This window comes from Larus michahellis, chromosome Z, assembly GCF_964199755.1.
Source record: "Larus michahellis chromosome Z, bLarMic1.1, whole genome shotgun sequence".
NCBI classification, from domain to species: domain Eukaryota; kingdom Metazoa; phylum Chordata; class Aves; order Charadriiformes; family Laridae; genus Larus; species Larus michahellis.
Window position 1 is genome coordinate 86,909,217 of NC_133930.1, and position 24,656 is coordinate 86,933,872.

General features: G+C 44.8%; 1 protein-coding gene across 8 annotated transcripts in view; it reads left to right on the forward strand.

Annotated features, from left to right (window-relative positions):
* Positions 1 to 24,656, forward strand: part of CAST (calpastatin) — a 67,466-nt gene that overhangs the window by 15,076 nt on the left and 27,734 nt on the right. For 5 of the 8 annotated variants that reach the window (XM_074569110.1, XM_074569106.1, XM_074569107.1 and 2 more), the window contains exons 3-4: positions 2,289 to 2,360; positions 21,907 to 21,966. In XM_074569110.1, coding sequence (XP_074425211.1) covers positions 2,289 to 2,360; positions 21,907 to 21,966 — 132 coding nt within the window. The remainder of the gene's footprint in view (positions 1 to 2,288; positions 2,361 to 21,906; positions 21,967 to 24,656) is intronic. The other 3 variants (XM_074569111.1, XM_074569108.1, XM_074569105.1) reach the window with 1 other exon arrangement.

The following is a 24,656-nucleotide window of genomic DNA, read 5'->3' on the forward strand; positions in this document are numbered from 1 at the left end:
TGGGCCAGCCAGTGAGCAGGGGAGCTTGGGCGGGTCCGAGCGCCAGGGTCCAGGTGTTGTCCCAACCCTGGGCTCTTCACCCGGGATGCAAAGAGCCGATCCACCCCCAGAGCCCAGATCCGTGTTTCCTGATGTCTGCGCGGAGCTGGGTGCTGGGGGAAGCTCCACAAAGCCAGCACACCTTGGCTTATGCATTGTAAGCTTTGATATTTTACAAAAATCCACTCATTGCCACGCTACGCTTCTCTCTGGCGGCTCACGATTTCACAAGAAGCGCCTGTTGGCGACTGGTATTCTCCCTTCGATTAAAGATAGAGAACCTTCCTGAATCTCTGCGCGAGCCTGGAGAGTGGGGGTCTCGTCTAGGAGGCGTGGAGCTTCAGAGGTGGAGGTGTGGTGGGCACGTTGTAATGAGCGCGGTTCACCTGAAGGGCACATGCTGTTTGTTTTCACCACTTTGTACAACCAGCAACCTTGCGGTTTTAGGGGAATGCCCCAGTTCTCCCGAGTTGTGTTCCTTGTGTCTTTTTGCTGTCTACAGCCGGACACAATACATCTGTTCTCTTTGACTGCCCGAGGTCTCGTCTTCCTTAGTAACATCCTGTCTGCTCTGCCTTCATTGCGGGCCAGGGTGCTGGGGAGACAGAGGGGCCGTGCTGGTGCTTGGGGGACCCGAGTGCGCATCATCTGCTCATGATCCCAGCGGGTACCAAATGTCTTCTTGCAGTAGTGACCTGCTGCCTTGGCCATCCCCGGTGGAGGGGATGGGCCTGGGGGTGCTGGGGTGTGATGGGGGTCCTGCCTGTGGGCACTGCTGACAGCAGCGGTGTCGGCGTCCTCTGTCTGTCTGTGTGTCTCTGGGACATGTGCTTGGCTTTGCTGCTGTTTGAACTTGCAACCACATCCCTCAGCCTGGGCAGGCCTGGCTGGGCAGGCGCTGGGCTGGGCTCCAGCAGCTGGGCAGGTCCATACTGGGTAGTGCTGGTCTATGCTGGGCAGCACTGAACTTCAGCAGCCGTGCAGGAGGGTCCAGTGCCGGAGTGGCTGGTGGAGGCAGCCACACTCCTAACATCCCTTTAACAGGAAAAATCACTATTACGCATGGTTTTTGCAACATACTGTGCAGTCTTAAGTGGATGTCTCCAGCGTGGCCGTTACTAAGTGTGAAATCCTTGATGTAAATATCCCATTTTGTGTCAGTCTGTGCCATCAGGCCACATTTTTGTGATGTTAATCTTATGTAAATGGCCACAGAGGGTGGCCTGCTGCCCCGGGCTCTGACTGGAGGTTGACTGTTGGAGGTGCAGCTTTGTTTGCTCGAGATGCTCTCCTAGTGTTTGGAGCTGAATCAGAAAGGGAACAGGAGGTGAAAATTACCTTAGTGATAGAGGTTTCTCAGCCTCCCAGTCTGTTACTGTACCTAGTGTCCCATCAACTGAAACCTGGTGCTTCTGAGTTTGCATCCAAGCTTGCTGATTGAATCTCTGGTCATTGTGCAGACTTCCCTGCTTGTAGAGAGTAATTTAAAGTGTGACAGCTTTAGTAGAGCTGTGAGTCTTGAGCTTCCACTTATCACAGAAAATTAATAGGTCCCAAACGTCTGCTGCTTCCAAAAATCAGATGCTTTTTGCTATGTTCATTAATAACAGCTTATTTTCCCAGTCTTCGTTAGATGTGATTTCACGTATCGCTGAGTTATTGCAGTGGTACTCAATGGTACTTGCTAATAAAGACATTACATTGGCCAAAACCTGGAGGTTCAAAGGGGATGTCATGGTTTTGTTTCAGTTGCAAGAATATTTATTAACTAGAAGAGCCATCATTTTTCCCTTAGCTTTGTATCTTTACTTCCCTGCCTGAGCTGTAGTGTTACCTTCTCTGTTGTCATTCAAGTTATGTCTGTACATCCATAGCTCACCCAGTTATTTTCATTGGTACTTTTCATTGAAGTGTATATGGTTACTGTTGCTTTAACTGTTGATTAAAACAGAGTCATTCTGCCACAGGAAATAGCACAGATTTATATATTATCCGTAAAACAGTATGAGAGAACTCAGCCTATTCTGGGCTGGACAATACTGTTTGAAATGAGTCTGCGCGAGTTAAAAGTTACATAGGAGAATTTATTTTTGGATAACTTGCCTAGTATAAAATGTTCTAATGGACTTTTTTTTTGGGGGGGGGGTACCTTTTTTTTTTAATACCTTTCTTTTTGGTTTACATTTTTACTTGGCTTTTCTTTTTCTTCAGCAACACTTCTGACACTTGTTATGTTTTGTATTTTGTAGAAGAAACCAGGAAGTGCTAATGTCAGCCAGCCCCCCAAGACTCAGACAAGTGGAGCACCTTCTGCTGTTAAGGTAATGCGTACTTAAGGAAATGGTCTCTTTTAAAACTGAAGAGGATGTGCTGTGACTTCATCCCCTGCAATGGAATAGAAAATAGTTTGTTTGCCTGCATTCGGCAACACTATGATGCCCTTCAGGTCTACTAGGAATCGTGGTGAATTGAAGTGAAAGGGGAACCCAAGCCTGTGGAATGCTAGCATTGACTTTGTGAGGAAATAGACTTGGTAACATTTTCCCCTGTCACGTGCTCTTTGTTAGTCTCCTAGTTATTTTAAAAAAAACACAGTCCCATTGATATCAGTGGCAAATTTCATTTGACTTACAGGGATATGGCCCTTTTTTTACTCTTAGTTTTTGTTTGTGTGTTTGTATTCTGTTTACTCCATGGGACGTGGTGAGAGTGAAGCACTGGTAAGTGTCTTTGCTTTCATAGCCTCTGGAGCAGTTCAGTCATTCAGGAAGTTAGCATAAGAAGCGTTATGAAGATGACTTGCATAGGAGTGCAGTCGATATTCCCTGAAGAGAAGCAGTGATCACATTAAGCGTGCTCAGGTCTTGCAGAATATTGAAATAGAGTGTTGAAAATACGGTGTCTGATGGTGGTCACACGTGAACTGATGGCTGTAGTTGGGAATCACTCTTAGGTGCGTATTTGTCACGGATGAGTGGAATGCACCTCACTCGAAAGAGAGAAGACGCAATATGTTTTATTAAGGTAAAATAATAATTTGACAATTGAGTAAGTTTGATGGAATTTAACAAAGTGTAACAGTGGTTCAATAAGTTTGGTGGCAAGGTTCACCTTATTAATTACCGCATGGAGGAAACATACAAAGGAAAATTGAGTTCGACTCGAGCTAGAGTGGTTCACACAGAGACCAGAGGGGCAGAGTAAAGAGGGCCTTGCCGTTGAGATACAGGGTTCAGAGTGGACCCCCCCCAGCTCTGTTTTTGGAGCCTGGGTGTGGCTGGGTCCAATCTGAGTCTCAGACTTGAACAGTGGTTTATGTCTAAAGGACTCATCCATACAATGTTTAGAATCATATTAACTCTATGGGTTAGTGATGGTTCATAGCATTAATGTGGCGTGCTATCGAGTACACAGGTGATCAGTCGCAGGTAGGGGATCTCTCTGCCTCGGGTACGGGAGGATCTCTTAGTCTCATGTAAGCAATCTCAAGCCTTGAGAGGGATCTTCTCAAGGGGGGAGTCACCCGGCCTGCAGTCCAGCTGCAGTTCAGGGAGAGCTCCAACTGGGCCCAGCCTGATGGCAATATTTAGGGTGAAATAGTTGGCTGATAGTCAATAGTATGGACAAGATAGATGTCTTCGTTTTAGTTCCGGTATCTTGTCCTGTACTTGGCTTGTCTTGCATTTTGGGTTTCAAATATTTTCGAAATTTCAAACCTTTCGAAATATTTTTCAAGACACCTTCACTCCCTTGCATATGAGCCAGGGGCTTTCCGGCTCGCCAGTTCAGCCCCGGGACATGAGGCTGGTTGCTCCTTAGCGAACCTGAACCAAAGTATGGCGAATCACTGCTTTTGTAAAGTAATACTCCTAAAGATATCTCTGTGCTACCTAAGTAATTATTTTTCCTTTCTACTCAGTGAAGGAGGACACAAGGATATAAATCCTGTTATCACAGACTCATAGAACGGTTTGGGTGGGAAGGGACCTGTAAAGGCCACCCAGTGGCACCCCCTGCCCTGGGCAGGGACACCTCCCACCAGCCCAGGTTGCTCCAAGCCCCGTCCAACCTGGCCTTGAACCCCTCCAGGGATGGGGCAGCCACAGCTTCTCTGGGCACCCTGGGCCAGGGGCTCACCACCCTCACAGCCAACAATTTCTTCCTCGGATCTCATCCAAATCTCCCCCCTTTCAGTGTAAAACCATTCCCCCTCGTCCCATGGCTCCCCTCCCTGATCCAAAGTCCCTCCCCAGCTTTCCTGGAGCCCCTTTAGGGCCTGGAAGGGGCTGGAAGGTCTCCCTGGAGCCTTCTCTTCTCGAGGCTGAACCCCCCCAGCTCTCTCAGCCTGTCCTCCCAGCAGAGGGGCTCCAGCCCCCCCAGCATCTCCGGGGCCTCCTCTGGCCCCACTCCAACAGCTCCGTGTCCTGCTGTTGGTGCCCCAGCGCTGGAGGCAGCGCTGCAGGGGGGTCTCCCGCGAGTGGAGCAGAGGGGCAGAATCCCCCCCTCACCCCCGTGCCCACGCTGCTCGGGATGCAGCCCAGGCTGCGGGGGGTTCCTGGGCTGCCAGCGTAGGTTGCCGGGGCGTGTTGAGCTTCTCACCCAACAACACCCCCTTCTCCTCAGGGCTGCACTTTCTTTGTCCCTTTCTTTCAGTGCTTTTCCCTGTCACTAGACAGCCCAACGTTTTTGTTGCTTTTGTTTCTATTCCTTGCAGTTTGCCAGGGCATTTCTCCTGCTAGTTAAGGTGGATGTAGTCGTCCATATGTAGTTCCCATGACAGCTCTACAATGTGGGATGGTCTCGAGTATAGTATTTCTGCGTATCAGTCACCAGCTGCATAGTCCTGTGGAAGCTCACATCTAATTTGCGAACTAAGGCATCTTTAAGTCTTTTTCTCTGTTTGTGTTCTTTCTATTGTAAGTGCATCTTTTACGTTAAGTGGACAAGATACAATTTCTGGTAATGCTGTTAAGCGTAAGAACTGGAAGGTAGTGTCATGAGGAAAATGTGACGTAATGTACTCACCAGGAATTGCTTTATATTAGGTTGTGGCAACTTTGGCTGTGTATTTTATTCAGTACTTGGTGCTTTTCCAGTTTCTGTGACATTCCAAAATATTTACTATTAAAGATATGTACTGAAAATACTTACCTGATGCTGTCTAATTTTGACTCTTAATAGCTATTTTAAGTTTAACCTTTTTACTTCCCTCTTGTCCACGACTACCTTTCTTCAGTTAGACTAAACCTTCTCTTAATTATATCTTCTAATTGTAACAATCTCCTGCAATCCTGTAGTGTCATTTAAAGTAGAGCAAAACTCGGAGACTTATTGTTCTGTTCTTGTAGTTTGTGCCACCTGTACTTTTTTTAAGCCATTTGGCTAGCTGTGTTCTTTTCTGCCCTTTTTTTTTACTTTAAAAATAGCTATTCAAAAGAAAAATTTTGTAGGGATTTGTAGGGATTTTTTTTTTTAACAGGAATTTTACAGGAAGGGAAGTAGTTCTTGAAAAGGCAGGGCAGCCTTTTCTCTTTTGCTGCAAAAATAGATAAAATCCTTTGATGAAATGAAAAATATTCCACCAGTTTTTAGACAACGTTGGAACTGCTTTTTCTTCCTTTAATTTTTTTCCTTGCTGTAGCTTTAATGTGTCCTGTGTGCAAAATATCTTTTCATTCCTTAATCATTTTTTTGGTCAATAATGCTTTTCATTAATATACCTTATCCCAGATAAATTTCTAACTTCTTTGAGGAGTCAGGTGAGGTGAGGCAGTTAAGTTGCTACAGCTAGAGCTGTTCAGTTTTTTAACCTACTCTTACCCTATGGTGAAATTACTTGCTCTAAATTGAATACCCAGAGGGTTTTTTGCTTCTATATTATGGCCTAAGTAATTTTTCCTTCAGTTAGTAAGTAATGATAACTGATGGCTTGTGTTCTGGTTGGGTTGCCTGTATTTCTGAGTTTAAGATACAGGAACTTGGGTGTGATGAATGCTTGTCATTGCTTAATGCCTGCCTAATGCGTGGGTAGTTTAATTTTCCTGTGATGGTATCTTGTGACGTCGACTACTTCTAAGAGCAAGGGCTTGTCTCTCTGGCTTTGTTTTCAGCACTGTGTATCTGAACTGCTGTTCTTTGTGTATTAATTTTATCTGCGCCCTCTTTTTTGTTTCATTCTGAATTTCCTGGCATTGCAGCCAGCGTTTACTCGCTGCTTCTGCTCAGTGTCGTCTTACAGGGATTTTATCCGGCTGCATGTGTGTCCGTGTGGTGTAGGGAATAAGCGCTGCCTCTCTTGTCTCCTCTCTATCTGTACAGCTTTTGTGTTCTCTGTGTTAAGGGCACCTAGGAAGTTTAGTTAGCAACCTTCATGTGCCTAGTTTGTGTATGACTCAAATCTAAATTAATAATGTAAAGATATTTAACTGAAACAGATGTTCTGACTTCTTTCTGTCAATCACAAGGCTTACTTTCCTTTTTTGATGTGAAATCCTGTTCGACTATTATTGTGTACCAGGGTGTTTTCAGGAAGCACATGCCTTGTACCCTGCTAGATAAATGGGTGAAAAGTTAAGATTTGGGTAAGGTTATGATCATGGTGAATATTTAGTGGTTGCTCATGTGCGGCCTCTTCCATGTATACATTAGCTGCAGAAACACACACTCAATGTATACATTAAGGTGCACAAACCAGGAGGTCATCGCTACCGTGATTAGCAGGCAGCAGTGAGGAGGAGAAAATGAACTAACATCCTTCCTGTGCGGAAGGTACCCTACCAGCACTGCTGTGTTTTCTTTTACCGCCTTTTAAATTGTTTTTGCCAATTTAAACCAACAGGAAAGCCAATTTCTAGCCCAGTGTTCAATCATAGCTATTAATAGAAGGCACTAATATTTGAACACAGCTGGATCCAGCTATTTGTCTTGGATCTTTGTGTTCTTATATGGTAATTCTATTGATACCAAACAAAGTTTTGCTGCTCCTTATGTAACAGGTTTTTGGCATTGATCTTAATGGGTTGTTAATGAGTAATAATTTTCTTTTTGTTGCTGGCTGCTGTAGTTTACTGAAGTCAGAATGTTTGTCCATATTACTTGCATGGACACTTTATTGAAGCAGTGCTGGAAGAGTTCAGGAACAGTGGAAATTCAGTAAGAATTATTTTTGTTTCAGAGTTGACTGATCTTGAATATTTTCAAAGGAAACTTCTTGATCTTAATGATTTAAGAAATTTAAGGTTAGTTACTTTCAGCTGGCATCCAAAGTAACAGTTTTAAAGGGGGATTCAATCTGCTTGTGCGACAGAGAGAAAAGCAAGAAGGAAAAAAAGAGCAATTACTAAATATCTTTGAGTAAAGCCCCTACTATTTCTGCAGCAGACTGGAAATTCTGTCACAAGTTTACGTGGATTGTCATCAGAAGTGATTCCTACTGTCAGTGTATTTGCTGGGATGTTTTTTTTCTGCTACATGCCTTACTTTAGCTGTCACTAAATTTTTATTCTGTGGGCTTTGCACAGGCATCTTACTGCGAAGGAAGGCATTTTTGAGTAGAAGACCTCTGACTTTACAATACTGATTTGGAACGTCCACAGAAATGCGTAAATCTATTTCCATGTTACCAGTCATATTATGAAGGTTGTAAAGGCTATCTCTAAATTTTGAGGTTATTCAGAAAAAATACTTAAATGAGGTATCTGAGAACTTCCTTTTCATGTTCTCCTTTGAGTAAGCTTGTGTCATGGTGCACAAATCCTCAGTTTATCGGTGTTTTGCAGCAAGACTGTGGCAAAGCACGGGGCTGTTGCTGCAAGTTGCCCTCAGAGCTGTTGCCAGCACGGAGCCCAGCACGTGGAAACCATGAGAGCCGTGTCCCTGTGGAGAACACTGCTGGTTTTCTTGGTGGCAGAGGCATGCTAAAAATAGACCAGAAGATGAAAAATTGGAAGCTGCAGGAGTACAGAAGCTGCCTCCTGTGTGGGAGAGCTGCCTTTGTGTAAGGTCATGGGATGTGGCGTCCATCACCCGAGGTCATCTCTGCGTTTGAAAAGTGGGGCTGCAAAAGAAGCCTCTAATCTGGAGACTGCTGCGGAAGTTGCAATTTGTAAAGCTATGCAGGGGTCAGAATAATATGATCATTTCACAATACGTGTTCTGTACTTCACTCAAAAATGGGATATTTTCCTCATCAGTCCATGTCACATCTTTGGGCGTTTTCCCCTTCCTACTTCCCTTCTAGGGCTGACTTCTGTTTCTTGTTCCCTTGAGATAAAGGGCAGCATGGAGGCTATTACAAAAAAAATGGCTGAAGGGTTTGTTAGTGATATGGGGGCTTTTTCTTAAAAAACATAAAACGTACACCTCTTCCCCCTGCCCCCCCCTCCGATATTGATAATTTGATTCTATAGCAAAAAAAAATAATTAAAAAGTCAAGAGCTGGTCACTGTTGGTATTTCAAGAAGCATCTTTTAATTTCTAAATTAATATAAATTACTTGGAATTTGTGACGCTTAAAAATAGTCCTCATTGGGCAAGTTCCAGTGGCTTTAACTGGTCCAACCATCTCGATTTCTTTAGATTAATAACACCTATGTACTTAGGGAGTCTGGATAATCAGTCCAGATTTAGGGAGGAAGTGTCCCATAAGCTTCTCATAAAAGTATCGGTGTTGTGCGGGGCAGATGAGTAGGTTCCGTCCGCCCGCACCGGCGCTGCTGGCTCGGAAGGTGGGAGACGAACGCTGCTTTCCCAGAGCCGGGAGTTGTGCCGCCCTGGCGGCCGTTTCATCCCCGCTCTTGGCGCGTCGCTCTCCGTGCCGTCAGCTCGGTGACAGCCCCGTCTGCTGGGGGCGGGGGCCGAGCCTCGGCGGGGCTGGGCGGGGAGCCCGCTCGGCACACCGGCTCGCCCAGGGCTGGGCCAGCACCTCCCAAAAAACCGAAACCACAGCCTGCGCCGCGGCGGAAACCGGCCGTATCCTGACACTGGGACGAAAACCAGCCATATCCTGGCGTTCCTGCTGGAAACAGAGGACGCACGAGTACCAGGTAAGTTAGCTATTCGTGATGGCTTTGCTTTCCCGCCGACTCTGCTTTAGGCTAATTTACAAGGTTCAGTTCTAACCCCCCCGCCCCCTTCCCCCGGGAATTTTGTGGGCTGAAACAACACAAGCTGCTGACTTCCAGGGCTTCCAGCGTGATCCCGTCGTCGTCAGGCTCGAAGTGCTCCGGAGCTAGCTGTGTGTGGTGAATTGGCTTTTAAAATCGTTGTAAGGTGGTGGGAACAGTCTTTTTAGACACTGTGTAAAACTGCATGTTTTGCACATTACACAACAAGTGGTTTACATGACATAAGCAGTCTTGTAGAAGAGACGGATAAGGACGAGCAGACTTTTAAAGTAGTGTCTAAGTTGTTCTGTATTTATATTTTTGGTTTTGGGTTGGTGTGGTTTTTTGTTGTTTTTTTTTTTTTTTTTTTCATTGCTCACAGCCCACACTGTTCTTGCATCAAAACCTGATGTAGTTTTTTTTGCAAACAAATGCAGAGCTTCATATGCCTGCGGCACATAGAGAATATTGTGTAGGCAGGGTATGGGGATACGTAAGAGCGACTTCTTGGTTGAAGTGTGCTTAGGTATCAACATCTTACTGACAAGAATTTGTTATACTTGATACCTATAATATGCTAAAATACCAGATACAACAAACATATGGGAAAAGAAATACTTTTCAATAAATTGTGTATTATTGCTCTTTCTGTAGTAGTAGAAATTAGATAGGTAGGTGTTGCTTAGGGTAGCCGCTATTTGATTATTGTATTCTTGCTCCTTCTCTTTTCTTCTTTGGAGAAAGTAAGAATAGTGAGTTAAATAACGTGGAGTTCTTGAACATTGCAGCGACCTCTGCTGAGTTCTTGATCTGTTATCTTCTTTTGACAACTAGTTTTCTCAACGTTGGTTTTTTTTTTTTTTTTTTTAATTGATACAAAACATACTGGGTAGTACTTTCTTCTGTGTAAGGCATTTTCTTTCGTGGACTAGCGTACTTGTTAGTGACAGTCTCTTGTATAAAACAGTGCTTTTTTTGTTTTTTATGGGAGTGATTAGATACATTGAGCTATGTAGAGCTTGCAGAAAATTCCGTTCCTAATCTTGGAGTGTCATGGAGCGTCCCTCAGCCAGTATTTCTCACAGCTCTAGTTCTGGAGCTCTGCACCTTAAGCGGACACTCCCAGTTTGAAATCTCGGCACAGCTGTACTGTCCAGAAGTTGGTGGCTCTTGGAGGACTGCGAATGGGGCTAGAGGAGAAATCTCTGTCTACAGAAAGGAAAGGAACCGCTTCTTTCAGTGAGTTTGTCTTCAGTGTGTTCATTCTCGTTTCTACTCTTGTTTTCCTGAGGGGTAGAAAAAACCTGCACTCACAAAAACCTGGGGCTTCGTCCAGAGCGTCTTCTGCCAAAGTAAGAACCTGGCAGGGAGGCAGTGGCCCTGTGAGCTTCTCCGGAGCTCTTTAAGGCTCGGAAACCTTCCCTCTTCTCAAAGAAGTCAGCTCTGCGCCTGCCTTTCTGCCTGACTCAGTAGAAGTGCTTGAACTGACTGGAATACTCCCATTTTTGATCCCCAGGAAGGAAGCCTGTGTGAAGCAGGACAAGGCTTCATGAAGCTGGAGATTTTGTGTTTTTTAATTGAACAATGATGTGCTTATTCCTCCAGAACATGCAGAGGGCCCTTATGAAGCAATTTTGAGAGATCCTGAGTTAAGAGCCAGTGCTGAAGCAAGAAATGTCCCAATCTGGCTCTTTTTAAGCAGGAATAGTAAAACAATGTTGAGTTTTTGTAAAATTATCTAAGAAAAAACATCCCAACACCTCCTCCCCCTGAGTTTGTGCAGTGTTGTGCTCAGATGATATTTTAACAGCAAAGTTCTATTAAGATTCCTTGACTTGGTGATTTTTATTTACCCTCGTATCTTATTTTCTGGTAACCAACACCGCTGTGACAGTGTGTGTATCAGATCATGTGGCTTTGTGAATAAGACTTTGTTTCTGCATCCTGGGGGTGAAAAATCCAGTTTCTAATTCAGAGTATTGCTCACTAGCTCTCCTGACTGGCAGCCACCCATTTTGAGTATTGCCTAGTTTGACTATTGTAATAAAAATACCCGGGCTCATCGTTTCAGAGATCTTCGTCTTAAGGTGAAGTCCTCTCTCACAGAACGTTTCTGTCTTTTTAAACGCCACTTTAAAGAAGGCTGGTTCCGTCTGTAATTCGCCGTTCCGTCTGTGCAGAGGAGGGCTCTGCGTGCTGACCCCAGCGACACCGCAGACCAAGTGACACAAATCCTAGCTGAGCTCAGCGGCTCGCTGTGGCATGTGGCTGGCACCTAATCGCCTGTTTTCCTGGTGTTTTCTTATCAGTGTGCAGTTTGCTGCTGCAGATCACTTTGGAGCCTTGTGGTGTTTAAAACAACACGCAGAAATGGAAACACCTGTAGTAATTACAGCTGAATACTAACCTTCTGCAGGGTGTAGAACTGAAAAGAGGATTTTTGAGCTATGTACAAAAAGGAGAGCCCTGCTATGGTGACCAGCTGGTACGTCACTGTAATACTCTGTTGTGCAGAGTGGGAACCGGAGAAGAGCGGTGACAGGACCAATGCACTGCTTCTAATCTTTGAATATGACTGAATGAAAATGAAATTCCAGTCTGTGCCAACTCGTAGCATTTATTGTTGATGAAGGCAGAGCAGACAGGATGTTACTAAGGAAGACGAGACCTCGGGCAGTCAAAGAGAACAGATGTATTGTGTCCGGCTGTAGACAGCAAAAAGACACAAGGAACACAACTCGGGAGAACTGGGGCATTCCCCTGAAACCGCAAGGTTGCTGGTTGTACAAAGTGGTGAAAACAAACAGCATGTGCCCTTCAGGTGAACCGCGCTCATTACAACGTGCCCACCACACCTCCACCTCTGAAGCTCCACGCCTCCTAGACGAGACCCCCACTCTCCAGGCTCGCGCAGAGATTCAGGAAGGTTCTCTATCTTTAATCGAAGGGAGAATACCAGTCGCCAACAGGCGCGTCTTGTGAAATCGTGAGCCACCAGAGAGAAGCGTAGCGTGGCAATGAGTGGATTTTTGTAAAATATCAAAGCTTACAATGCATAAGCCAAGGTGTGCTGGCTTTGTGGAGCTTCCCCCAGCGCCCAGCTCCGCGCAGACATCAGGAAACACGGATCTGGGCTCTGGGGGTGGATCGGCTCTTTGCATCCCGGGTGAAGAGCCCAGGGTTGGGACAACATTGTGAGGGAAACAGTTTCCAAAAGCAGGTAATCAAAGAGTACATTTTAAGAAGAAATAAGAATGGGGAGTTTAAAGCAAACTGTTGGTGTCAGAACTCTTTTCGTGACACTACTGTATGCCCAGCGAGCAGGTTTCACCCAGTGCTCACACGTTTGGCTTTTCTGAGTATTTCTCAATGTGTAGCTCGGGGCACTTTCAAGTTAGGTAACCCATTCTGTGATCAAGTGGAAATACTGAGATAACTCCTCATCTCAATGGCAATAAAATGAACATCTTTGACAAAGAAAAGTAATTTTGAAAATAAAATGGTTTTACTTGCCTGAAGCTGTGAGTTGAAAAACTTTTCCAGTGAAACAAAGTCTCCGTTTGGTGCTGGTGTGGTATAATCTGGATACAGAACCAAAGCTTTCTTGCAGTCTTCGCTTTTAACTCAATTTAAAAGAAACAAGGAGTGTTTAGCCTGTGATATTAAGGTGGTGGTCTGTTTGCATACGGGCAGAATCTGAAGGCAGCAGGTGAACTCTGTTTCCCTGCTCGGCATGCACTGGCTTTCTTTCCAGATCACTTGCAATAGTCGTGAAAGGATGTTAAACAGGAGTTGCAAAGGTTATAGAGCAGTAGCCATGCTCTAAGCCATTACTTAAGTCTAATTTCTTTGGCCCACAAACTGAACTGTGTGTAGGTAGAGGTTCTTTGCATTCAAGTACTGTGCCTGCTGTGTGACCACCTAGCAAACTCTTTTCCCCTGCCCCCAAACACAGTAAACGACCCTGTGAAAACATTAGACTCAAGTAGGAGAGATTGACAAATGAATGCACAGAGCTTCTTACCAGCAACTGTGGGATAGTTATAAATTTTTGTGCATATCCCAAACTTCCTGCATATAAGTAAGCATAAACTGAGGTGTTGAAAGGTGAAGAAAAGAGTCAAATGGTACAAAAATTGTTCAAAGTCAATTGTCATTCACTGCCCTTGGTTGCCTCTTGTTCAAACATCAAGGTGTTTCAGAGTTTTAACAGTGACTTAATAGTTACTAAAATAAAGAAGAACAAACATAGCAGTATTAAGCGTTGGACTTGACATAGGCTACTGAAATCCAGAAAGCCTAAAGCAGACATCTAACCTAAAGGTGGTTTGATGCATCAGTTAGTTCCTAGGTGTATGAAGCCTTTTTGACACTGTGCTAAATATAATACTGATCTTATTCACAGATTGTGCTTGATAACACTTGATTCAGTGTGACACAATTCAAATGGAAACAGGTTATCTCAAAAAACTCTGCTTAAAAACCTGTTACTTTAGATTTGAGTAGTATGGTTGATCAGCTTTGGCAGATAGATTAAAAAAGTACTGATAAGTTGTTTTTTTTTTTTTTTTTCCTATGCCAAAGTGGCAGAGATTTTATTTTAGTAGTCAAAACAGCAGAAAACAATAAGTGTGAGTCTGTCGTATGAAAGTTGTCTGTCTCAGTGTGCTGCGATCCCCGATAAATTTAGCAGCACTTGAGGCTGTAAGAATGCTTCATGAGCTAATAATCTTTTCAATTTCTTGAAAAATTTCTCTTTAAAAAAATAGTCATGTTTTTGTTTCACGAGAAAATGGATTTGTTTATTTCCTGTGTGCTCTTTGAGCATCTCTAAATGATGGTTGATCTTGCTCTTGGGTATAGATTAATCTTTGTTGCAAATACTTATTGTATGTGATGAGAAAATTGCAGAAGAATAAAATTCGAGGATTAATCTTTTCTAAAGTAGTGATATGGATCATCTTTTGAATTGGGTTTTGCAGAGAGGCAGGGTCCTGTTCTACCAGTGGTCTTTGGGTTTTGTCTCTCTGACTCATCCCCATCAACTTTCCGATCTGGAAAAGAAGCACGGGCTGTTTGTCATTAGTTTTGCTGTTATTTAGGAGGAGGGGGCGCGTGGCGCTGAGAGGCTGTCAGGTGGCAAATGCACTTCTGGGGCGCTCCTGAGATGAGAATGTCCAGATGAGGCTCCTGATGGTTGAGTTGCGTGCGTAGTCTTCCTCCCACTCATCTCCTCGCATGCCGGCCCCTCCCCAGGCAGCAGTTTCATTTTGACGCCCAGCAGACTTACCTGCTGCGTTTGTCTGTCCTCTGCAGAGGGAATACTTTAGCTCTACTTCACTTTATTCTTCGGGTTCGCTCTGAACTGTGGGTGCGTATTTGAACAGACAAAATCTAGATCTAAGTTTCTGAGCTCTAAGGGGGAGTGGGTTTATCTCTAAAATTATTTTTCTTGTTACCTTTGTCAGGTTGTGGAAATTTAAACTAGCAAAATAGTAATAGTTTTTACATTTTTTTAAGTTATGTTCATACCATATTAAAAGCACAGAAGTACAGAGATGGGTGGTTTTTTTCTCATTTTTGGTTGTGGTTTTTTTTTAAATGGATATTTTAAACCATGTGTATTGAAGAACTGAACCACAAAAGCATTAATTCAACAAACTGCCTATTCAAATGAACTTTAATACTTACATATTAAATCCTGCTTTGGTTTTGTTTGCTTTACGGCAACCAGTGCAAAGCTGGGGGGCTTTGCTGAGTCAGGGCTGTAAAGAGCTCCGTGCTGTCACAGTAACAACACCAACAAAGAATTTTACATTGAATTAGAATTTAGTTACAGAAAAAGTAGCTTTCCCCCAAGGATTTCTTCCCCACCCGCCTCAGTTACTGGCACGGGCAGTAGGCTTTGTTTATAACATGCAGTGTTAGTGAATTTCAACACTGATAATAGGCTTTAGAAATGAAAGAGGCATGCCAGTAGTCACATGTGGCAAAGTCAGTCATTAGAACTTGCAATGTGAGTTGTTTAGAAAGGAAATCATGCTGATTACTTCTACAAAGAAACTTATCACAACAGGAGGACATAGCGGCATACACGGCAGGAATGTTTTATGTAAATACATCAGCGTCTGGATAATATGCAGGTACTAAGAGGAAACCTATATCCTGCTATTACATTTCATTAAGTTTTTAATATTAAGCCTCCACAAAATTAACGGAGAGTCTGAAATCTTGGAAAAAAATATTGTTCTCTTGGTTGTGTGTGTGGTTTTTTATTACCTTTCTCTTAAAAACATGTTAAAACAACTTAATAGAGGAACTACGTATAGGAACAGTAACTGCAAAGTAGTAGGATATTTCCAGAATTACTTAGGATGGAAAATGGCACAGAAGCACTCAAACTTGTAATTTTTAACTCGGCTGTTATAGATACAGTCGTAATAAAATTTATATAAAGGGGCAATTTCAGTGGTACACTTCTTCCAGTTTTAAATCGCTGCATATCTTAGCTGCCATGTAGCTTTAAATATATATGTCTATATATTTTTATATAGAAATTTGTACATATGGATGCACACATGGATATTGACTGAGATTGTGCCTTGCACCTCCAGCTGACTCGTTGGAACATTAGTGGAATTGTGTTTGTGCTGCAGATGACAATATTGACTCTCCACGGCCGGCGTGTGTGGAACGTGCCTTGCTTTGCGGGCGGTGTGAGAGCCCGCAGCGGGTGCTGGGGTGCGCTCGGTGCCATCCTTGCCTTGCCTCCTGCCCGACGACAGCCACTGTCTCTCTGGGGGGCGAGGGCTGCGCTGCCCTTTTCTTACCACGCGCCACCAAAGCAAGCGAGACATTTAACCTACAGCAGCTCACGCGGTATTTTACGCTGAAGTGAAATAGCCCATTATTTTCCACAATAGTTCCCTAAAGAGCATTTGTTGCCCACATCTTACAAACGTTATTAATTAAAGTTTAGTAACACAACCATTCCTGTAGAGAAGCCACCATTTGTATCCAGGTAGGTGAGGTTTTGCCTTGCATTACACAGCTGTGTTGATGTAACCCTGTAAGTTAGTAACACTGAAATAATGAACTTGCTGTTCACTTTCAGCCCGAGGAACAGTCCCGACTCATTCATGTGTAAGGTGTGTAAGCCCAAACGAGGACCCAGGTGGGTCTTCAGTCCACTGTCCTCGATCGGCACAGCTAGGTCAGTCAGAAAATACTTAGGTAAGCTGGCCCAAGGCTGCTGGGGCTGGAAGTGCCGGGTTCATCTGGGCACCCTCTGCCACGGAGCAGCTCTTCTCCCAGGAAGGGAGATCTGTGAGCTCTGACTTGAGGGATTCTTTGCTATACAAAAAGTCAGTTTCTTCTTCTTTTACCGTTGCCTTAGCTCCCTGACCAGAGGACAAAACATCAAGTGCCATCTTGCTTTTCTTGACACTAATTCCCTCTTACCCACTTTTTCTTCCTTATTTTTTTTCCCACCTAAAGCTGTCCTCAGATCTTTCTTTATTTGTCTGTACTGCAGATGATTCGTCTGTACTGTACTGTGATGGCGAGAACTGTCTTACACTTGACCTAGAGAGGCTCAAGCCAAAAAGATGAAGTTGTTCCCATATTTTACATTTATATTTGTGTTCGCATGGTAACAATTTTTTATCTTGAATTCCTCTTTCCTGGGTTGTTTTTGGCAAGGGTATCTCAGCCTGTGGCATTGTAACCTTATATGCTTTTCTCAGTATTGCTGCCTGCCTAGCTTTTGGATTCTTGTGTTGTTGCATCTGATATCCTTCAACCTACCACCAGCCTGTTGGAGATCCCTTCGGGAACTCCCTGAAACGTTTAGGCTAGAAGCTGGCTGAAAGGAAGCTTGTAACCCAGTGTTAAACTCTAACCTCCCCATTTCATTCGAGAAAATGTCACCTCAAGTACTGTGAGAAGTTGCAGTGGCAACATGTCCTACTCTGGAGGTTTGTTTGTTCTTATTCACCAGGCTTATTTCCGTGTTTGAGTGTATTCAGTGTTGCGTTGTCTTTTTACGTACTTTATTCTTCACCAATCTGTTGATTCTTACTTACTCTCGTTATCATCTAAGTGTTTCTGTATTGGTTGCTTGGTAAATGTTTTCAGTATCTCTGCTGGTTTTGAAGGAATACAACTGGTGCGTTGTCCTCTTTTCTGAGGGTGGGCAGTGACCTTCTGTAGTCTGATGAATCTTCTCCATGAATTTCCAAAATTTATAGTATTAGTTGACGATAGCCTTTGCTACATTGCCTATGGGGTAGTTTCAATGACTTCCGTCTTTCCATAACTTAGAGCTCTCATGGATTTCATCACCTGCTGTTTGACTTTTCCAAATATGCATTTTCAGCCAGTTCCCTGAATAGCTAGAATTACTTTCTTTCTGTGTTTGTCACCTTTACTTTCATTTTCTTCTCCCATTGCACTTTCCCTTTTACTTCTGCATTTGTGGGGTACACGCACTGTGATAACCAATTCTTGATAGGCTATTTTTTTTGTCTTGTTTTACTAACCCACTTCTGGCTTCTGTGATTGTTCTGTTCCAACAGTAGCCTGAAGATTGTCCCCCTAATTTGACAAATGAGTTCCTAAGGGTATTCCTTCTCTTACCAAGTTAGATCCTGTGGTGGTGCAACCCCACCACCACCACCTTGTTCCTTGGCACGGTTTCGTTGCCACATAATAATACAATGGACCAGAACGATACATAATGGTCTAACGTGAAAGAAAGGAAAGGTGGAGAGCAATGGACCAGAACACTATGGCAACCCTTTAGTGTACCTATGGCTCCTACCGTTTCTAAATAATAACTATAATTGATCACTCCTGACAACATATGGATCGTGGCCACAGAAGGCGGGATACCAGGACCCCAAGACCTAGCGAGTTCTGGGCTTGCGTAACCGGTGGAAAATGCTGGAATATTCCATTGTCCCAGCTGGGCCACAGTGTACCTGACAAAAGTCAATTATCTCAGATCCTGTAAATAGTGATTCTAGGGGGACCCTTTGGGCTCTCTGGGATCACAGGGGGCTGTTGTTAGTATCTCTCCTGCGCTGGGACGCCCCTGAGGCAAACACCTCAAGAATTAGAAGGCCGGGGTGAGTCAGCCCCTCTTGAGTCTCAGTTACTGCCCATTAAGGAATGCCGATGCGGTGTGAACATGCGCTCTCAACTCAGGAAAAGGGAAGTTTGACTATAGGCTAGCCTCTCTGTCACCCACCTCTCCACCTCTATGTTTGTGATACACACATCAGCCTTGTGGATGTGGATGTTCCTCTTCATGTGGATGTGCACACGTAGGAGTTGAAAGGGGTACCAGCCAGCTCGTTAGAGGTGTGCGATACTGAGGGATCTTGATCTCGGTGATTATAGAGGACGGGGAGTGTGTGTGTGTGCGCGCGCGTGCGCACTCCTATGCTTTGCTCATGTGTATATGCATTAGTTTGAGATCTGTGCTTTTGCTCACATATCTGTGTATTGATTTGGGATACTTTATAGTAAGTCAGTGTCAATCTTGTCATCTTCGAAGTTAAGTTGTTGTTCAATTATTTTGTTAAATAACTTTGTAAGCCTTTAAATTGGTTAATGATTAAGCGTGGCTAAAATTCAACCTCTTGATCTATCTCAAATCATTAATAAATTTTGAATCGCTGCTAAATCATAACTGTGTCAAATATCCCCATCTGTGACAGATCCCCAGTCTCTCCGTCAGCCCTCCCTGGAAAGCCATCCATCTAACTGGTGGCCAGGAGCCTCTGAGGTCTGTGGGTGGGTTCCTGTGTCTGTCTGTCTGTCCGTCCATGCCTGTCCTGCCTGCTGGCTGGGCCGGTGACACCTCAGCCTGGGATGCTGCCTGTCACCCGGCAGCATCCAGGGTAATTATCAGGTACCAGTTTGTGCTTAATCAGTGTCAACCTGTAACCTCTCCTCTGTCTTTCAAGCCCCTTCTGTGGTGGTCGTGGCGGTCTCGTGCTGTCCATGGGCTGCCCTGCAGGAACCGTCTCCGCGTGCTCCCTGCTGGTGGCCGCTCTGCCCTGGAGCTCACCTGCTTTCCCAGCTGGCAGAGCCGTGCAGCAGCCGCCCCCAGCCAGGACCCCTGGCTGCCCCTCGCTCCCCAGGGACCTTCCCCACCAGTTGGGTCGGGACCGGGGCCGGCTCGGCACCCCCCGGCCCAGTGCTCTGTCTGGGCAGGACCCCCAGGTGCAGCCTCAGGAGGAACAGGCCGTGATGCTCATTTTTCCACCCGCTGCCGTCTCTGCCCTTCGGGGCGTCCCTGACAACACAACAAAAACTTTGCTCTCTGCAGGAACACCTGCCTGGCTTTCTCTGCCGAGCCCCAAGCTCCGGGGCAGGCCGGACTCTGCCCGTTCTCGCAGTTCCCTTTGTGAGGGGGTGTTTCACCAGCCGGGGTGGGAGCAGGGTGTGCCTGCCCGGGCCGCGGCGGTGCGTCAGGCGGTTGTTATGCTGGTTGCTAGGCAGCGTTTTAATATTTACCTCCGCGCCTGACACGCGTCCGACTGTTGCTTTGCCCCTTCTGCAGTCTGTCGGTCGGGCTGCAGCAGATGTGGACGGTGAGCAGCCAGGCACAGTCAGACGCTGGTCCTTGGAAGAGGGAAAGTGGAACAACCCGCAGTAAAAAGGAGCCCCCCAGAGCCAGGCTGGTGGTGACCGTCTGCCTGGTGGCCACCAGGCGAGGGGTTGGACCCTGGCAGCTTCGTGTGCTGTCAGTCTGCAAAGCTCAGCGTGGTTGCAGACCCAGGGCACTAAAGGGCTAGGAAGGACAAGGACCCCTGCTTGTAGTGGCTCTTTTTGGGGAGAGAGTGGAAAATTGGAGGCCCAGAGTAGTGGGGAATTGAGGCAAAACCTGCTGTTAAGTGAGGGGGGGCACACCGTGGCCCCGAGAGAGCCAGAAGGTCACTGCGGTGGTCTGCGGGAGGGTGCCCTCTGCTCTCCACCATCCTTCCCGCTCCCCCCTCCATCACAGCATTTTGTTTCTCCAGATCAACCCTGAGCGTTTTCGGGGAGGATGGCTTGGCATCCTGTGTAGCTGCTCATCAGCAGCCATGCATTAAACTGCGTTTTATCCACAAACTACTCTTCTTCCTCCATGAGTATTTGAAGGCCTCATCTCTCAGTTGCTGGTGTTACTGCCATCCAGCTGGATGGGGTAGAACGAAGCAGCAGCTGGTTTCTTTGGGAGGTTTTCGCTCATCTCTGCCAGTTGTAGTGCAGCTGTTGTGCTGGAACTTGGGAAAGAATTTTTCGATGTACTGTAAGAGAAAGGCTCGGTAGGAGTTTTCAGAAGGGAGGAAGGGAGAAGGGCTCAGATAAACGTGTTTTTATTAAATGGACAGGGATGAGGGTGACTAACACAAAGGTGTAGAACAGACACCTACTTGTTAGTCATGTGAAGGAATTCAGATTAATTTAATGGAAAAGAAAAGGAACGGAAAAAACTTTCAAAGGACAAATTAAGAAAAATATGGTGTTACCTACAGATTACCTGATGGTGGTAGTGGAAATGTATAAAAAGATTTTTTAAAAACTTTTGTTCCCTGTCCTGATGTGGGAGGCTCTGTACATTCCCGTGTACGTCTCCACCCATACAGAAGTTCCCATCTAGTGTGTATAGGTATATACGTATAAGGAAGCAGATATTATTTGCTTAGATTTCTGTAGTGTGACAGTTGCAAATTCTCTCTAGTATATATTTGGAGTAGTCAAACCTCTTACTGAGGTGTGGAAGACGCCGGGTACGCTGGCAGGGAGAGCACACTGTCATTGCCGCAGTGGAGCTTCTAATTCTGTACAACTTTCGTCTTAGTGTTGAGAAATGCTTGTGCTATGAAAAGTTCTGGGATTGAGAAAGTTTTCCATGTGGAAGTAAGAAGTCACCCCAGGTATGGAATAGTAATGTGGCTTCTGAGCTCGTTCAGACAAGGCAGGTTTTAATATAGCGAGTGGCATGGAAAACGTGAAGAAATCTAGAAGAACTGATAACTTGTGCTGTTCGTTTAAATGTAAACTGTAAGTTTGTTGCTATGATCAAGGGGGAAAATAACAGCCTTCAGCAGAGAAACACGAAGCAGGAAAGAAAGGTAGTATTACATCTGTATAAAGTATTGATGAGACAATTAGAATATTAATTTCTGGGCTTTGAAGTTTGATACAGTCACAGCAGAATTAAAACATGCAGATTAACATCACTGAAGGTAGGAAAACAGGCCGTGTCATTTGCAGCTTTTCCGCAAGTGGTGATATGCAGGAGCACTTGTCTGTGTGTTACATACAGATTAACTATTCCTTTTTATGTCAGCATATTTGAGTTTTCTAATTTAGTATTAAGTATTTTGTGTGGAAAACTAGTAAATCCAAAAAGTACAATTTTTGTTAAAAAAATCATGTAGAAGAATAATCCACAATAAGTATATATGCTTCAGTATCAGAGCAGGATTTTGAGTTATTTTGATACTTGATACGAAATTTGCTGTCAGTACATGTCAGAGGGAAAAAAAATGTGAGAAGATCTATGGGCATCATGCTGTCAAAATCCTCCATACTTCTACTGTAGGAATACAGGCAAGACACAAGACCTAAACTGATAACTCTAATTTTCACTAATAATTTATTCTTAATTTTTTTTTTAGCTGAATTCAGGTTGCTTATGCTAGCTTAATAGTTGTATGTGTAACAAAGGTGAAATTAATCAATTTCCTTTTTTTTTTCCTCTCAGAAGCAGTCCCCCTCTGCAGATGCATCAAAACCAGAAATTATGAAGCCATCTGAGACAAAGGTACGAGTTCTTGAGAAACTCAAGCTTGCAGTTAAGCACAAACATATGAAGCAATAGAATTTCTTTTTTAATACTGATACTGAGTAACTTTATTTTGCATATTTCTTCCCTGCAGCTTAGTTTCCTCTTCAAAAAGCATCTAAAAAATGCTATACAAAGTACTCGGAAGACTTCATGACAGCAATACTAATTTTAATTTTAGCTCAGTCACATTTTGTGACATGTATATAGCTCCCCCCAGTGTAATTACAGGGTTATTTATGTAGTGATAATTTTTCACGTATTCAAAGAATTCAGGACAAGTTTCAGCTTTGAGTGTGCGTACAGTTGCATCGTCTCATTAATCTCATATCTTTGTCCATCCGACAGCTTCCTTGCCTTTGTCCTTTATGCCTGTTCTGTCTTGTCTCATGACTAGCACTTCTGTAGTGTCGAAGCTGTGTCATCAATCACGTACTTTACTTGTTAGAATAGAGTCATAATCCTCACGTATGCCTCTGTTGCCTAACAGAATTTACATGTATTATTTAAACAAATGATTAATGATTTTCTCCCTGCTTCATTTTCCGTAATCGTAACAGTGAAACCAACAAAAATACCGAATACCAAAGTAGACCGGCAGGGACTTGTGCAGCGGCAAAGCTTAGGTCTGCCTGCACCTTTTGTAAGTACAACCGAGGGAACACTTAGAGCGGTGAGGTCAGGAGAGAACGCTTAGAGTCCTGAGGCTCTGGAGCTTGTCTGGTCCGGCCCTTGCCCCGGGCAGGTAGGTCAGGCTGCTGGAGGCCTTGCTGGGCAAACTTGGAATGTCTGCAAGGGTGCGGATGATGCAGCATCCCTGGGTAGACAGTTCCGATGTTTGAGTACCGTCATTATGATGATTTTTTTTCCTTGTATCAAATGGGAAGTTCCTTTGCTGCAACTTGTATCTGTTGCCTGTTGTCATTTTACTGTGCATCTGGGAGAAGAGTCTCGGTCCATCTCCTCTGTATCTGAAGTTAGCCCTTACATTCCCCTTAGCCTTTTAAAACCCTTTTTCTCCACGCACACATGTAATACTTAGACTGGTAGCAGTGAGCTGGGCAACAATTAAACCATTTCCATTTGTACATGTCCATTGTCACTCATATAGGAAGGTGTCAGCAAGTCTCCAGTTTCATCTTCCAGTTATGTTTGTGAGCAAACTCATCTGTGTCACGTTCATTACTGGTGCTGTTCTCCATATGGCTGAACGCAGCCAGCTATCTAAAAATAGTTACGGTCTTTCCCTGCTTGAAATTTGAAATAACTCTAGAAGAATGTGGTAAATTTCTAATCAGATCTTTAAAACTGGTGTTGCAAGATGAGGCAAAAATAGAGTGGGAGAGGCATATGCCAGTGCTGTGAGACTGGTAAACAACAGCCCCTTTGAACCAGAGTCCTGCCTTTGCACGGACACGTGTCGCGGCTCAACCCCAGCCCTCAGCCGAGCACCAGGCAGCTCGCCGCCCCTGTCCCTGGGAGAATCGGGAAAGTGAAAATGGGAAGACCCATGGGTTGAGATAAGAAGAGTTTAATAATTAAAGTAAAATAATAAGAGTAATAAAAAAATGTAATGGAAAGGAAAATAACCAAAAGAGAGAGATGTAAAACCCAAGGAGGAGGAGTGACGCAGGTGAAGAACAGCTGCTCAGCACCCACCGATTGATGCCCAGCCTGTGCCCGAGCAGCAACAGCCACCCCCCGCCAACCCCCCCATTTACGTGCTGAGCATGACGCCATCTGGTGCGGGAAATGCCTGTGGCCAGTTTGGGTAGCCGGTAGCCATCCTGGCTGTGCCCCCTCCCAGCTCCTGGTGCACCCCCAGCCTCCTCGCTGGCAAAAAGTCCTTGGCAACACCTAAAACGTGAATGCGTTATCAATATTATTCTCCTACTAAATCCAAACCACAGCACTGTACCAGCTGCTGAGAAGAAAATTAACTCTGTCCCAGCTGAAACCAGGACAATGTGTAAGACAGTCAGTGTTTTACTTCAATGTCTGATGCATTATTAATGCCTTCCTCCTGCTGGATGAAGCAAAGCCGTCTGCATTTCAACAGTAGGCTCCTTTGGGAAGAAATAAGGTTGCTGAGTCACTTTTCATTTCTAGCCCTCAATTCCCTGCAAATTAACAACTCTTTCCCATTTGCCTGCTATAACCACACCTCATTTGTCTTAGAATCGCCGTAGTGTGCAACTACTTTTAAACGTGCTCTGAACCCCTTTCAGCTTTCGGGTCTGTGTACGTGAATCCTCTGTCTCAACCCTCAGTGTTGCGCCCGTCTGAGAGAGCTGTGAGTTACTGCGGGAGGGAACGTGGGAGCTGTCGCTGGGCGGGAGGCCGGGGCGCTGGGGAGGCTGGAGAGCAGGGTGGAGGGCTGGAGCCCCCCGCCTCCTGCTGCAGGAATCGGGGTGCTGCCACTGCAGAAACACACCCCATTCCGCTTTCTGCCTCTTGCACGCATTTGTGCAGCTCCACTGTAAACTGCAGAAGGAGTTAAAAAATACTGGTTCTCTTTCGTAGGCTATTTTTCAGTTTCCTGAGTCGGTTTCGGTGGCAGCCTCTGAGGCGGTGGCACAGAGCAGGTGGAAGCAGGCAGCAGAAGGGGAGGTGGAATGTCTTTTTCTCTGTAGGAGTTCGGTGTTCGCTGTAAATATGCCATGGCTTCA